We start from the raw sequence: 15,862 nt of genomic DNA on the forward strand, positions 1-15,862 counted from the left end.
TTCCGTTAGAATCTTCCATCATGATCATTTCCCTGGTCCTGGTTATTTTTTGCTCCAGGAGGAGAGGTGACATGCCTAACTCTGAACAGCTTGGGAATTCAGATGTGCAGTGAGGAAAATGGAGGAGCCTGGCGCATTCTGGACTGTGGCTCTCCCGACACTGAGGTCCGCACCTATCCCTTTGGATGGTACCAGAAGCCTGGTAAGTGATCTTCTCCGAACAGCTACATGGGCATCTTTAGTTGACTGCTTCTCAACTGTGTATTAGGATGATGTCCTTGGCCCCGGGAGGAGATTAGTCAGGATTCATTGGGTGCAAGCAACAGAGACAGATTCTATTTAACTTAAGCAGAAAAGGAATGTATTGAAAGTCTGCTTGTAGACTCAAAGGAAAGATGTCCAACTAGGTCTCAGCTCCATGGATGTATTCAGCAGGAGTGAATGGACAACCTCTTCAGTGTGACACTGTCTTCATCAGTCTGCTCCAGAGGGTTTTGGAGGTTGTGTTCAAGCTTTAAATTTAAGGGAGAGAGTCTGGCCCTGGCCTGGTCCTTGCCCTAGAAATGAGAGTAACAGGATGTCTGACCTGGAGGAACCTTAGAGGTCTGTAACTTTGATTTCACATTCTGCATTTCACCCAACACAATACTTTGCCCAAAGTCGGAAAGGAGAGGAGAACTGACATTCCTCACGTGCCCACTGTGTGTCTACATATGTGCTGCGGCTTCTACACGGGTTGTACAATGTGTTACTCAGTGCCTCCATGGAGTAGACATTATTTCCTCCATTTTAAGATGAGGAGAGTATGGTGTAGACAGTGGAAGTTATTTGACCCAAACCACATAGCCATCAAGAAGCAGAGTCAGGTCGCAAATCCAGCTCTCAAGACTCCAAACTTCACTCTTCCCCTTTACCTGCTGCCTCCTGGCAGGTCTCCCATAGGGCATGAGTGACTGTATGTGAAACTGTCTGGACACATTGCCTGAATGGTTTTCCCCCAGCTAAACTCAACTGACCAAACAAGTAGTTGACCAATAAATTGAAAAAATAAAACTAATAGACTAATAAACGAAACCGGCGGTAGGTTGGCCTCTTATTCCAGAGCTATGTCCAACCCAAGAGGCTTGGGATGGGACTTTTTGGTGGAATCTGGTCCGTGACATTTGTTCATGAGCCTACTAATCCCCGAGACATTCTGTGGCTTCAGGGCCAGTTTTTTTGGGGTTGATTGTTACCAGGCTGAAAAAAGTCTTCCTTGCTGATGTCTGCTTTGAGTCTCCTGTGACTTGATCTGAGTTCACTCTATTTATTACTTTTATTTTATCTTAACATCTTGAATTGTTTTAAGAAAAACATCAGGAGTGTATGATGAAACATCCTCAGTGGGTTTCTATTTGGGGGGGTGGGGTGGGGTGTGCCATATAGAGGAGGGGGAGTGAATGCCTGCATAGGATGGTGGCCCCGCAGGAGATCCAATGCCAGCTCTGGGTATTTAGGGCCTTCAGAACTGAACTCTCAGCCCGCAATGCCTCCTTGCCCATCTGTCCTCCCACACCTCTTCCCATGTCCTCACACCACCAAAGGCTGGAAAATGTCATTTTTCATCTTTCTGTTGCTCAGGGAAGAGTTGGATAAAAAGAAGCTAAGGAATAATTCATTTGTTCAGAAATGTGGGAATCAGATCAGAGGGTTACAACTTCTTGGCAGGACTTAGCGAGGAAGAGAACCCAAGGTGCTTCTTGTCCCCACTTTTTCCATCTGTTCTGTGTCTTTTTATCTCACTGCACAGACCACTAACTTTTTCCAACGTATATTCTGTGGGGTCAGGCTGGGGACTCAGGAGTTCTGACCAGGAACTACAGGGCAGGGAATTACAAATTCATTCAACAGACACTGACCGAATGTCAGCCATGCCTGGGGGCCTCTGGTTTTACAAATCCAGCCTCTAATCCCTGGGCTCTTACGGTGTGCCTGGCTGGATGCCAAGCACTTTATAAGTGTTACCTCACCTAATCCTCATAACCACTGTTAGCTGAGGTTCAGGGAGATTAAGTCACTTGCCCAATGTCCCACATAGCAGGTAAATGACAGAATTTGGACCCAGAATTTTTTGACCTAGTCAGAAAGAACTGGGTCCAAATAACCAACCATATAACCATATTATATGGCTATGCTTAGCCATATGACATAGTCACTCTGTTATATGGCTGAGTAGGAATAAGAAATGATTCCCGTCCTCCAGGCGCTCACAACTTCAGGAGGAGTCACAGACTGTAAATAAATAAGCCGTTCTAGCTCTGGATTGCTCATGTCGTAAATCTGGAAGTTTTCAAACTTTATTGAGTGTCCATACTGGGTCTTGCACTGTGCTGGGCACTAGGAAGTGTGGGGTTGATAAGATGTAGTCATTTTTTTCTTAGGTGCTCACATCCTAGTGAAGAAGATGCGGGCACATATGATTAATTGTAGCATCATAGGCTCAGTACTAGAACTGTCATGTGCATGAAGTGCTGTGGGAACATGGGAACAAGAAATTAATTCTGCTTCAGAGCGGTGGAAATCCATTACTGAAAGCCTCCTACACCCTCCTTTATGCTTCAGGGACCACCTCCTGCAGGCTCTGGCCCGCTGGCCTGGAGCTGCCCAGGCAGGCAGGTTTTCACCCTGCATGCTGCCTGCTTTCAGTGTTCGGGTGAGTGGGGAGAAAAATCTAAAAATGCCAAAATGGCATCAGTCTCTCAGGACCCCTGGGTGGAAAACACCTCGGGATGCACATGGCTTACGGCCATTCTGGTGTGAGTGGCTCTGAATTTTCCATTTCAGAAGAATGGGAGGAAGAGGGCCAGCTGTCAGGGGTTCTGGTGACCTGGTGTGACCCATGACCCTCCATCAGAGCAGAATCAGGTCCTCACCGGTCAGTCTTTTTCCCTTAAGTCATCTTCACCACCCAAAGCGGGTGGTGGCTTAAGTCTTAAGACTTGATGGCTTATCTCCTCCTAAGACCCAGGCAGAGAAAAGGAACCTTACTCAGGGAAACTGGTTTGGTAAATTAGACCATCTCTGCACTGGGTCACGCTGACCTAGTACAAAACCACCTTGTGTTGTGTGATATATTTTGAGCCAAAGCACCCTCATCTTCTGGATTCTGAACCTTAGATGCTCATGTGTTCTGTTTTCTGTAGCAGACAAAAATGCCCCAGTGTAACGCTGGAAAGTCCCAACACGCAAGCTGACGTCGTCGTTACTTTCCCCGCATCCTTATCTTTGTATTAGACAATCACACACAATAGTAGGAAGTAGGGCCCCTGCAGGGCCAGGGAAGCCTGCACAGAGGGGGACCTGAGCCTTGAAGGATGACCTCTCCGTCAGCACAGGAGACACGGGTTTTTACAAAGGAATTCTTGCAAAGAATTTCCGTCAATAGGCTTTGCCCTCGCTTCAAATCTATGGTTTGGTCATTTAGTGTACTGGCATCTCTGTTGAGTGATGAGCGCAGACCCCTGATCTGACTGCAGGCTGAGAGCCAGACACAAAGAGGGTAACACAGGTCCTGTTTCTGAAGAACGACACTGAGGAAGGGGAAAGGAAGGGCTATTTGTTGAGCTCCTACTATGTGTCAAACACCATGGAAGCATCAGGGGTAGAAGGTCCTCCCCAAAAGCGGTTAGCCTGGCTGGGGAGGCAGAAGTGAGAGACATGTACATCTCTCAAGCACTTACTAATGTCAGAAACAACTCTCCAGCACTCTCCCTGCATTCACTTACGACGCCTGTGGGGCTGGTACTCTCCTATCCCCTCACCGGGAGGTAATTATTCCCTCTGTATCAGAAAGCTACTCAGCCCTGTGGCTTGTGTTACGGTGCGGGGTCGGGGGACCCACGGGGGCTTCTGAAGCACAAAAGGGGAGCAAGAAATTTTGTTCTGTAAGGGATTATGCAAAAGCCACTCTGGGGGAAAATCTGGGCGTAGATAAAGGAAAGCTGGGTGAAGGGCGCAGTGGCCGCTGCGTAAGGATAGTGGGTGGGGTGGCCGTGGTCCTGCCCTGCGGCCCCCGGGTCCGCAGAGATCTGCACACAGGCAACATAACCCTGGTACCGGGCTGTGTTCTCAGAACAGAAGTGAGAGTTGAGTCTCCCAGGATCCAGGAGAGAGGCACAAACCTAGAGCAGGGAGCGCCCAGAGGGGCCCCCAGAGAGCCTGCAGCCATGTGCTTTCTGACTGCTGTCCAAAGAGAACAGAAATTTCCATGGGTCTGAGCACCAAACTGAGAGGCTCAGGCCAAGCAATTGTGGATGCAAATGAGGCTGTTGGCAGCCCCTTTGCGACAGCAGGACCCAACGAGGAAGTATCCTAGCAACCAAGGTGGGAGTACGGGTGGGGGGGGGGGGGAAGAAGGCTGCTCTGCAGTCCAGCTGCCCCAGAGCTCAGGGCTGCCTGGAGGGGGCGGCCTCTGGGGCGCTGGTACCTGCTGCCCTCGGAGGAGAACTGGGCTGCCATTCGCTCCGCAGCTGTGCGTGACTTGCAAGTGGGGCAGGGTCTTTGGTTTGTTTACAAAGTCAAATGCGGCATCTAAAAAAAAACAACCGAAGCCTCACACTTCCTTTGTTCTTCTGCTAAGCAAATGTACTTGGACCCTGTAGCTGTTCTAGATATGGGAAATGGAAAGGAAATGACCAGCTCTTCTAATTATGCCTCTCTGCAGCCCACATAGAAACCACCACACGTAGGAGAACTTACTGTGCAATCTGCTCTTCACATCATCACTCACATCCCCTCAAGAGTGTCTGCCATTTACTTAGCACGGAGCGGGCTCCAGGGCTAGGCTAGTGTTTTGCAGGCAACATCTTATTTGGTCCCCAAAGAACGTGATGAGGTTGGGTCTATCCTTACCCGCATTCTCTGCTGTGCTGGCAAATGTGTTACAACTGGGGAGGGTGGCGGAGGCCCTGATTTGTAGTTCTGTAGCAGTTGCCACTTTCCATGGTGTAAATACTCCAGCCACGGCCCATTTCAAGCCACCAGCTTGATGTCACTGCAAGCGGAGCTGGGAAGAAGCAGAAGGGTTACCATCCATCTGTTTAACAAGCATGAATTAGCTGAGCAACTTGCTCAAGGTTGCACAGTATGATTCTCTGTAGGGGCGTCCCCAGGGACGGAGTCCCTCCCAGGAGCTGAGGCTCAGTGCCCCGGGGCCCAGGGAAGCTGAGCACTTTCAGGGCTCAGCTATTCCTGTACAGTGAAGAAGGCCCCACCCAAAGGGCCGACAGCCCCCCGTCAGGAAACACTGATGGAGGATGAGGAAGGGTAAGTAGAGCAGCAGCAGCAGCAGAGCTAGGTGGTAAATGCCCGGCTGAGACGCGCACGTGGTAATTCTCCCCGCGGATGTGCGGCAGCTCGCCTCACTGTTCTCACGGCATTAGACGTATACAGTTTCCAGTGTGTCATTAGTGCTGTATAAATGTTTCCTTTGCAAACCGAGCTTGCTTTGAATTTCCAGATAAATTTCCAGAAGCAGAATTACTGGGTCCAAGGGTGTGGGCATCTGAATGCCCTCGATGTAGATTCATCAGACTGTTTTCTGAAGATTGCACTGACTCTCAGGGTCTTTGCTCTGAGAAAGCAAAGACGGACATTTAAATAAACAAGCTGGCCCCCTGGGCGCTGTAGAGGGTGGTGGGTGGTTCTGAGTCATTCTGAGTTTTGTGGGCGGAGCTCACAGAATGTTGGGTGACAGGAGCCTTAGCTCAGCGACCCTCAGAGTGAGTCCCTGGCCCGGCAGGGTCAGCATCGCCTGGGAACTTGTTAGAAACGCCGGATCTCAGGCCCCAGCCCACCCCTGCTGAAACAGACAGTCTGGGGATGGGGCCAACGTGGTGTGTGTCATCAAGCCCTCCAGGGCATTCCAGTGTCTGCCGAAGGCTGGGAACCAGGACCATAGAGTGATGACCGGGAGCAGGTGCTTCTAGGCAGATGGAGTCAAGCAGGAGAGACATACGACAGCTCTGGGCTGTAGAACTCAGGGAGGCTGGGTCGTGGCATGTCTGACCAAAGTGAGGAAGGCGGCGGAGGGGATGGGATGGGAGGGAACCCAAACCGGGACTTCGCGGACCAGAATAGAGCATGACTCTGACTCGAGGCTTTTCATGGAGGCAGACAAGGCCAAGAGTCAAGGACAAGGGTGTGTCACTGTGAAAGGGCGATATTAAGAGTGAATAGTGGCCGGCATTTATTGAGTGCTTACTGTATGCCCAAAGCTTTACATATACCAACTCATCTAAGCCTCACCACCCTGAGGGAGGTACTGTCATTACCCCCATTTTACAGACAAGGAAACTGAGGACAGGGAGGTGAAGTAACTTGCTCAGGGTCACACAATCTCACCCTGGGTCGTTGACTCTTGACTGTGGGCCCCACCCATGAGCCTTGACCCCTGACCGTGCTACACCATAGCTCAGAGAGGGAGAAGGTCTGACAGCACTCCTAGTTTGGGCCACTGGAAGACAAGGATGCTGAGGCTTTGAAGATTTTGATTTGTTCAGTAAGGGAAGAGGAAGGGGAACGGGATAATGAGCACTCAGGGTCACCTACTGGGTCTGCCTGGTTTCTCATTTAATTCTGACATCGTCCTCATGTGCCAGCGCCAAAACTGGGTATAGAAGAAGCCAGATAACTTGTCCATCTGCCCTGCTTCTAAGAGGCATATGGAGGTTCGAGCCCAGGTCTGTCTGCCCTCCTAGTCCCGGCTCCGTCCACCTGCCACGCGGCCTGCGGTGAATAGCTGCCGTCTAGTGAGCTCTCACCCTGTGCCTGGCCCTACACTACCTCCTGTCATGCCAACAGCCATTCTCAGCATATGTTGTGTCATCCCCAGTGTACAGATGTGGAAACTGAGGCCCAGAGAGGCTAAGTGCCCTCCCTGAGTGAGTCAGTTAAGCCATGGTGGTGGGCGTTTCACTTGTTCGCTGTGTGTGTCTGGGTGCTCACTCTCTGGAACATGGTAGGTCTGCACTTCTTCACCGCTGGCTTTGGAAAACGATGTGAAGATGACGAGTGCTGTGTGTCACTCGTAGGCGAAGCTGTGAGAGCAGGAGTGAGGTCCCCTGCCACAGCGTCTGTGAGGCAGGGGCTTGATGGCACCTCCCCGGCCTGGGCCTTGAGGGAGGGTGACACAGAGGAGAGAAAGCAGCCCAGCTGCAGTGAGCTTGTGGTGCCAGGTTGGTTTAACCCCCTGAGATGTCAGGACGTCCCTTCAGCACAGCCTAGCCCGTTCTGACCACGCGGGAGTGGTGCCGGGCACTGTGGGCCCACTGTCTGCCTTCCAAGTTTGACTTTTCTGTCACCAAGTGGGACCTCTATTCCTGCCTTTCAGGACTCAATGATCGAAAGGGTAAAAAAGAGCTAAAGGGCTGCCTTTGTCTTCTTTTCAGTTGCTCAAAATGATGCTTCCAGTTTTTGCCCTTCGGTGGCTTTGCCTCCCCTCACAGAGAACGGTAAGTTCATTGTCTTCTTAATTTCTCCCATGTGATGCGGCCTCATCTTTCTCCTTGCTTTTGTCCCATAGTTTATAGCTCCTGCAACCCTCTCACATTCATGAACTCAGGCTCCTCTCAGTTACACACATGCATAGAGAGGGCAAGTACCAGCACCACATGCATTTTACAGATGAGGACACCGTCTCACAGCAATTTAAACGGCCGCCAAATAATGCACCCAGCTGGAAGCAGAGTGGGGTGGGAGCCCGTCCTCCCGATTGTCATTCTCAGGTTTGTTGCACCCTATTGTGTAACGACTAGGCCTGCACAACCCCGGGGCCGTGTCAGGAAGAGTAGTGTTTGGGAACTATGTGCAGAGGAGTCGGGGCTCCGAGCCATCGGTGCCCCGCGCAGCACAGTGACATCTGAGGCCGGGCACTGGCCCTGATCCCAGGAGCACCACCTGGGCTGAGGCTGCCGTCTCCTTCTGCACATGGCACCGTCGCCACCGCACACACCCCGTCTGGCAGCAGGAAGCGTGGGGCGGTGGTCGCCGTGGGACCGGGCAGGGCAGCGTGGGCTTCGCTGCATGTCCCTTTTCTGCTTCCCCTTAGTCAGGAAATGAGAGGCTCTCATCATTCCTGTCCTGTGACATGATGTCTGAGGGGCACTAGATGTCTGTCATTATGGTCCTGGCTGAAGGGACAACATGTAGCTCGTGTAGGAGAGAATCATTTGTCATCAAGGCTGGGCTGAGAGTATAAATGTCCTCAACCATGTCGTCACTTCCTTCCCTCAGTTAAAAGAGCTGACTTTGTGCGTATTTTTTTTCCTGAGCATTCTGTACAGAATATCGATGTCTAAGCACTTAAAGATTTCACATCTAAGACATTTGATCTTCACACCAACCTCAAGGGGCAGGTCCTATTTTCCTATTTGTTAATTACAGAAAAAATTCAAACAATGCTGAAATACAGAAGGAAAAATCACAGAATTATTTAGAAGTTACTCCATGTCAGTTCATACATCGGTTTATTTCCTAATCTCCTTAGACTTTTCTGTATGGAAAAGTAGTTGTAATCTTGCTACAATGTTACGTGTTCTGTTTTTACCTAATATTGCATCATGTGTATATTTCCAAGCAGTTATATATGTCTAAACCATTCATGTATGCATGTGTATATTCATTCATTCATTCATTCATTCATCTGTCTATGTTCTTACCCTTAAAATGCTCCCAATCTGGTGATGAAGAAACAAAGACAGTACAGTGATCAGACACGGTTGTCACATTATCCTACTAGGTCGACGCACTGTCGTTCACTAAGTCATTCCTCTATTTCTGGGCATTTGATTGTTTTTGACTCTTCACTATTACGAAAATACCACAAGAATACCTTGGTACATAAAGCTCTTTCCAATGTTGAGATTATTTCCTGGGGGCACACTCTCCAAAGCAGAATTACTGGGTTTGAAAACTCTAGATTTTTTGACTCTAGATCTATATTGCCAAATTAGTCCCAAACAGTTGTTTGTAGTTGCAGACTTACTTACTAGCAGTGAATCAAAGTGGGGTTTTTTTTGTTTTTGTTTTTTTAATAAATTTATTTAATTAATTTATTTATTTTTGGCTGTGTTGGGTCTTCATTGCTGCATGTGGGCTTTCTCCAGTGGCAACAAGCGGGGGCTACTCTTCATTGCGGTGCGTGGGCTTCTCATTGCGGTGGCTTCTCTTGTTGCAGAACACAGACTCTAGGTGCTTGGGCTTCTGTAGTTGTGGCTCGCGGGCTTTAGAGTGCAGGCTCAGTAGTTGTGACACACGGGCTTAGTTGCTCCGCATGTGGGATCTTCCCAGACCAGGGCTCGAACCCGTGTCCCCTGTATTAGCAGGCGGATTCTTAACCACTGCGCCACCAGGGAAGTGCCTCAAAGTGGTTTTTTTTCCATCATGTGCTTAGAATCCTTAAGTATTATCACTAAAAACATGATTTATTAAATTTACGGTTAAAGAAGACTTCCATACCTAATGTCAAATGCATATATTAGATAGGAATCGATCAACACATAAACCTCTTCAGGTGATTTTACAACGCTTCCAGTCTGTTTTTGCCAAAATTTGTATTACTGAGCCTTGAGTTACTAACAAAAGAAAGAAAAGGTGTAGAATTCCACATCTCCCTTCACACACACACAAAGTCTATGGAGCTGAGTAGATGTTTTGAAGGCGGAATGAGATGTCACGGTATTTTCAAATGTGCCTTTGACGAGTGTGATTGGAAAGCAGGAGAGATGGGGGGCCGACATTCCATGTGTGCTTAGAGCTTCCAAGTTGGAATTAAGAGTTTGAGCATGTTCCTTTGATGTGAGTCAGAGGGAGGACATCATTCTGCCTTCAGGGTATTGGCATGTCTATGTGATTGTGACATGGATTGTGTGCGTGTGCACGTGTGTGTGTGTGCTCACACTTGCATGTATATACCAAACATACGTAAAACCCTCATCTTTATGCACTTTTTATTCGGGGAGAAAAGGAAATATTTATTAAATACCAAGCATTTCATAAATCATTTAATGCTCAGAAGAAAGTTAGATGGTAACAAGGTCTAGTTTTCAAATAAGGAGACTGAAGCTCTGTTAGGTTAAATGGATCAAGCTGGGATTGGAACCCACATGTGCCTGCCTGGCCCCCCTCAAAGTTAGATGAAAATATTTGGTTTGAGCTTCTGGAAAGGGTGACAGAGATGGACTTCCCAGCCCCAGACTTGTCGGGAGACCTAAAGTCTTGGCCTTGTTTCTTTTATGAGATTGTGTGTATAAGCTGCCCATTCAAAGCCTCTTTGAAAAGGGGATTCTGACGAGCTGATTGGTCGATGGGGATGGTGAAGCCGAAGGTGACTTGTGAAATCTCAGGGGCCTGTCTTGGGTACATACACTCTAAACGCTTGGTTTATGTTGCTTCAGAGAAGACTTCAAACACATTCACGGGGGGTTCGAAGACAGCAGGAGTTTGTCAAATGGGTGTTTCAGAAAGTCTTTCCAAAGAGAGTGCACGTGCAAAGGCCCAGGGCCACAAAACAGCCTGAGGCATTCAGACATTGGAAACGGTTCAGGGTGTGGGCCTAGGGCTGTCAGCGGGAGAGGCGGAAGGTGATCAGTAGAGAAATGCTGTAGCTTGAACGTGGAGCCGGTGTGGGACTTCGTACTGGGTTTGGAACTAGACCTTGGCAAGGTCTCTTGGGAGCGCTAGGGTGGGCACGAACAGAGAAGCGTGTTATGGCAAAACAGATCCTCTTTCACTTCAATTTAGTTCAATTTGATGAATAACTATTTTGGAAAATGGATTCTGAATTGTCACTTACGTTCCAGGAAAGGTGTTCTGCTGGGTTGGAGGTCTTGATTGCAAAGAGAGGATCCCACCTACTAATCAGGAGAAAGGCACAGGAAGAAGGAATTTAAGGAGATAAGCCACTTACCAAAGTGAAGCCACTTCCAGTGGCAGTGGGAGCCTGGGGAAGGCTCCCCCAAAATTCACCGCATGAATTTTTATATTCCTAGTTAGTGGAAGCACCCAAGCACATCATGGCCAGTCTGTGCCTTAAAGGCCAGCATGCATTTGTCAGATGGCCAGCAGGGGGCAGGGGGCATCCTGGGCAGAGGGCAGTGCATGGACAGAATCCCGGGGCTTGCATTAGCACAGCACATGCAGGGAGATACAGGTAGCTCAGGACTGCAGGGCCAGGAGGGAGGCTGGACAGGGGACTGGGGCCAAACATTCGAGTGCCTTGGGTACCACAAATCCTTGAAGGGTTTTAAGCAGTTCCATAATGAGCTTTAAAATGACTCAAACGCTCTCCCTTTGGGCTGTGTGGGAGACGCACTGGTGCCTGACAAGCTAGGCTTTGAGAGAACGAGGACAATTGCGTCATCTGTGTATAGAGTGCCGTTTTACACTCTTTAGGGAAACATTGCATGCTTTTTTAAACGGGCAAAACAGTAAAGATGCTATTTCTTCATAAGAGAAAATGTCCATTGCTTCTTAAAAGACACACGACAACCAGTCCAGAGCAATGCTCAGGGTTAGCATGAGATGTCTTTTCAGATGTTGGACCCTGTCTGTAGGATGACCACTATCTGCCCCCTCCTGCAGGCCAAATGTGGGGGGGGGGGGTGTCTTCCAAGGGCTAATTCCCAGGAGAATTGACGTTTTGCTTGTCATCCACTATTTCAGAAGCTCTTCTCTTAGAGGTGCCATTGAAGCAAATTTAGATTATTTAGAGTATTTAGATTACAAGCGAGGGGAAAACACAGATGTGAGTCTTTAAAAAATTATACCTGTACTCTAAGTTCATTTCACCTGAGGAACTTCAAAATACCCTTAAAAAAATGCCCCAGCCCTTGACTGGGATCACAGGTTGCTACCAGCAGATCGAGGCTGTGCGTGAGGCTGCAGCTGAGAGGGTGTGAGGCATGGCTGAGAGGGATGCCTGGTGAAAGTTTGCCCTGCTCAGCTGCACCAGCCTGGAGCTCATTGACAGCAACAAAGCTGTCACTGGGTATATGGAGATAGAAGTGGCCACACCAGCAGTCTTTCCTGGGACATGCGATTTGTAGTCAATCACTTTTGTCTGCTTTGCCTCTGGCTTTTCACAACTGTGCCAAAGGGTTGATAGAATTCAGTTGATCTTTTCTGCAAATGTTTTCCACTAAGCTGGAGGCAGAGTCGTGTGATCCTACAAAATGCCAGCCCTGGCAGGAGTTGTGCATCATCTCATTGAGGGAAACGTCGGGGCATTCTGGCGTGGAGATGGGCTTTGCGGTCCGTCTGCCCAGCTTCCAATCCTGTTCCATCACTTAACACATGGGTACTCTGGGGCCAAATTCCTCAGCCTCCTGATGCCTTTGTTGGCCTCTGTAAAATGAGGATGATGGTGAAAAGTAAGAAATATCAACCTAGTAGGCTTGTGTTGTGGAATAAGGTACAAGGCTCGGCACAGAACCTGATAAGAGTGGGTGTTCAAGAAATGTCAGTAATAGTGCCCAAGTCCAAACCCATCTTTTTATAGAGGAGGAAACTGAGGCAGAGAGAGAGAGAAAGTGACTCTCCCAAGTCACAGCCAGTTAAGGGCAGAGCTATAAAATCATGAATTTGTATATTCCTAGGTATTGAGTGACTAAATATGTCAATCACTGTGCTAAATGCTTTCCATATTTTAATCCCCACAACTGCCCTAGGCAGTGTGCACCATTATGTCCATTTTACAGATTTGGAAACTGAGGGTCAGAAAGGCCCAAGGTCACATAACTAATGAATGGTAGAGCTGGGGTTCAAAGCCAATCTGAATCCAAATCCAGAGTCTCCCCACTGAAGATGCTGACTGTTGCTGGTTGGGTTCCTCAGGAATCAGACTCTGAGTTCAGTATGCAGGTCATTTTTTAAGGGAATGGAATCAAAAGGGGTGGAAGAGGGAAAGAGAAGGGCAGAGGGAGAACTTGAGCTTCAGTGCAACCTTAGAGGAGGCCTCAGCTGACCTCTAGGGATGCTGGGACGATCTTCAAAATTGTTATGCCCTCACGTTGGTCACTCACTGATATGGGCTGCCCTTCTGGGGGTCACTCTCCCTGCAGGGGCTGACAGTGGGGTCTATCTGCCAGCAGCCCTCCTAGCAGCTGGGGAAGAGCCCTTCATTCCTGAAGGGGGATCTGGAGGACATCACAGCCTGCAGCCTAGGGGTGTTATACTTTAATAATCTCATCTGGGGCACATTTGAGGGTGGAACGGGTGCTGTTAAAACTGTGCAGGCTGCCCTGCACCAACCTTGGGGCACTGTCACCTGCCTGCTGTAGCCACGAGTCTGGTGGTGCCTTAACCCACACAAGCTAATTCTTAATCCCTTTGGTCCTTGGGCTGAAAGGGCCAGGTGAGCAGGCACTGACTCCAAAATTGCCTAATGTTTGTATAAAACTTAAATCTCCTTTCCAAATATGCACAGAGCTGATGTGTGCACACGCACACAGACACAGACAGACAGACACACACACAAACGCACACTCTCTCTCTGGGCCTCACGTTGTACACTCTGTCCCTACTTCACGGGAAGTGCTGTCCAGGGGAAGATCCCGTATCCCAGGGCCCATCGAGGTGAGGCTGGCAGGCATGCACTCTTTCCTACCTTCAGTCTGTCGAGAGTGCTGGGTCTAGTTAGTAGCTGCGTGCCCAGACTAACGCGTGCAGCCAGGATGCACATCTGCCATGGCCCCGAGCCACTGGGTAGCTGTAACTGGCAGGGCTGAGTGTGCTCTGGGCACAGCCTTGCATGTGGCAGCTCCCCTGGGCCACTTCTCTGCTTCTCTGAGACCCAGGGGCTGAGATGGAAGAACAGCTGGCAAACTGGGATCACAGCCACGGCAGGCTGAAGGAAAGTGGGACACGTGGGGAAACTGGGCCCCAGCTTGGAAGGCTTCACTTCTCTCCACGAAGCAGGAGGGAGCCTCTGGCCAGCTGGTGAGGTGCTGGATTTGGGACACAGTTATAGTTTCTTCTGCCTCGGCTGCCATTCCCCTGTTCATTCGCTTATTCATTCAACAGGTGTTTAGTGAGCACTTACTCTGTGCCGGGCACTAGGTGCTGGGGCTACAGCAGTGAACAGAGCCGCAGAAAGCCCTGCCCCATGGAGCCTTCATGCTAGTACATCTACAGGGCTGGCTCCTCCTCTGCTCTGAGCTAACATCACTGCCTCAAAGAGACCCCCGACCACCCCCATCAAAGCAGCCTCTTCAGCACTCTCTACCCCTTCACCTTGCTTTATTGTCTTCTTATCTTTTTGCTGTGAAATCTTCTCACTTGTTTACTTCTTGAGCATTTGTTTGCCCTCCTCTAAAAAGGAAGCCACAGAGGGCAGGGACTTTATCTGGCTTTTTCACTGCTATTTTAGCTCTTAGAAGAATGACTGGTACCTAGTCAGTTCTCAAGAAATAATTACCAAATGAATGAATATATTTTTCTTGCTTGCTTGCTAGATTTCGTGCTCCAAAGGGCAGTTATTTTGTAATTCATGGTTTGATCCTAAACACTTAGCAAAGTGTCTAGTAGACTCTCAATCTTATTTTATTTATAATTGTTTGGTTTTTTTAAAAAAGAAAAAAATATATAAATGTTCACTTTGCTCTAGGTTAATATTTAAAACCAACAGTGATTCAATTAATGCTTGTTGAAAGAATGAATAAATGAATGAATGGTAACCACATGAGTGGATTGGAACACACATGGGATACAGGAATCCTATCTTTGCCACTCCTTAGGTATGGGAACTTGACTAATTTAAAAGATATTTGTGAATCTCAGTTGTTGCCCCTATAAAATGGAGACGATGATGTTTTCAAAGAGGCTGTTATTAAGCTGGAAAGATATATTACATGTAAAATTGCTGCACCCAATGTCTGGTGAAGGCTGACTGTGTTGGAATAGCTAGATTAGGTCAAGCACTGCCAGTTCTAAGGGATCCTTTTCACAGGTCATCTTTGTGAATGCTGCCCCTGCAATTGTACAGTATACAACCTGTGCATATGTACATAGTGGGCCTGGGAGGCATTTGATCAATGTTTGCTGAATAGTTGTGTCTTAAACCTTTGTTAGATCTTTGAGGCTGGAGAAAACAGAGGATTTACCTTGATAACTCCCTCCCCAGACAACACCAGTTTTGTACCTGGTCCATCAAGGGTTTATTTGCTCGACTGAGTTGAAGGAAGTAGAACCAAGAACAAAATATGCCAACCTAGGACCTACCTTCTTTTTAATATAATATTTTCTCCAAGAGTGGTCACATTTTAACAAGTGGGTAAACCAGAAAGATTTCATTTTTAAGAGTGGAAATTCAGACCATTTGCTAAGCATTTGGGGGAAAATATTTTAGACAGGTTACCCTTCCTAGGAGCCCTGTAATCATTCTGAGTAGCTGACTGTGGATTAGACCATTCCTGAATGCAATCCATCAACAGTGGTAGATTTCCCTTAGTTTTATAGATTATAATAATTTTAGCTGTTGATTTAAAAAGGTAATACTATGTTACCAATGGCTACACAGTTTTTTTTAATTAAAAAAAATTTTTTTAATGATCCTTTGGTCATTCTTCATTGATTTTTTCCCCCCCCCCCCCCACTGTTGAGTCTGTGCTGAATTCTCTGGCCTCCTTGGTGGAACTGAATTCAATTTACCAAGGAAGCAATCACCTTCCCTCCCCCATGAGTAAAGTCCAGGAGGGGAGAGGAGCCTAGCACGGGAGAGACCGAGGGAGGGGCTTCAGTAGAGACAGAGCATCTGGGGTCATGGGAGGGGCAGTGGGGGACGAAGTGAGAGGCGATGGGTTCAGAGGATGGAGGAAGAAGTCGTGGT

The 15,862-nt window shown here is 48.3% G+C and overlaps 1 protein-coding gene across 2 annotated transcripts in view; it reads left to right on the forward strand.

Moving 5' to 3' along the window:
* Nucleotides 1-15,862, forward strand: part of TG (thyroglobulin) — a 243,619-nt gene that overhangs the window by 96,582 nt on the left and 131,175 nt on the right. For both annotated transcript variants that reach the window (XM_068525942.1, XM_068525943.1), the window contains 2 exons: nt 59-202; nt 7,428-7,490. In XM_068525942.1, the coding sequence (XP_068382043.1) occupies nt 59-202; nt 7,428-7,490 (207 nt within the window). The remainder of the gene's footprint in view (nt 1-58; nt 203-7,427; nt 7,491-15,862) is intronic.

This window comes from Eschrichtius robustus, chromosome 17 (assembly GCF_028021215.1).
Source record: "Eschrichtius robustus isolate mEscRob2 chromosome 17, mEscRob2.pri, whole genome shotgun sequence".
In the NCBI taxonomy this organism is placed as follows: Eukaryota; Metazoa; Chordata; class Mammalia; order Artiodactyla; family Eschrichtiidae; genus Eschrichtius; species Eschrichtius robustus.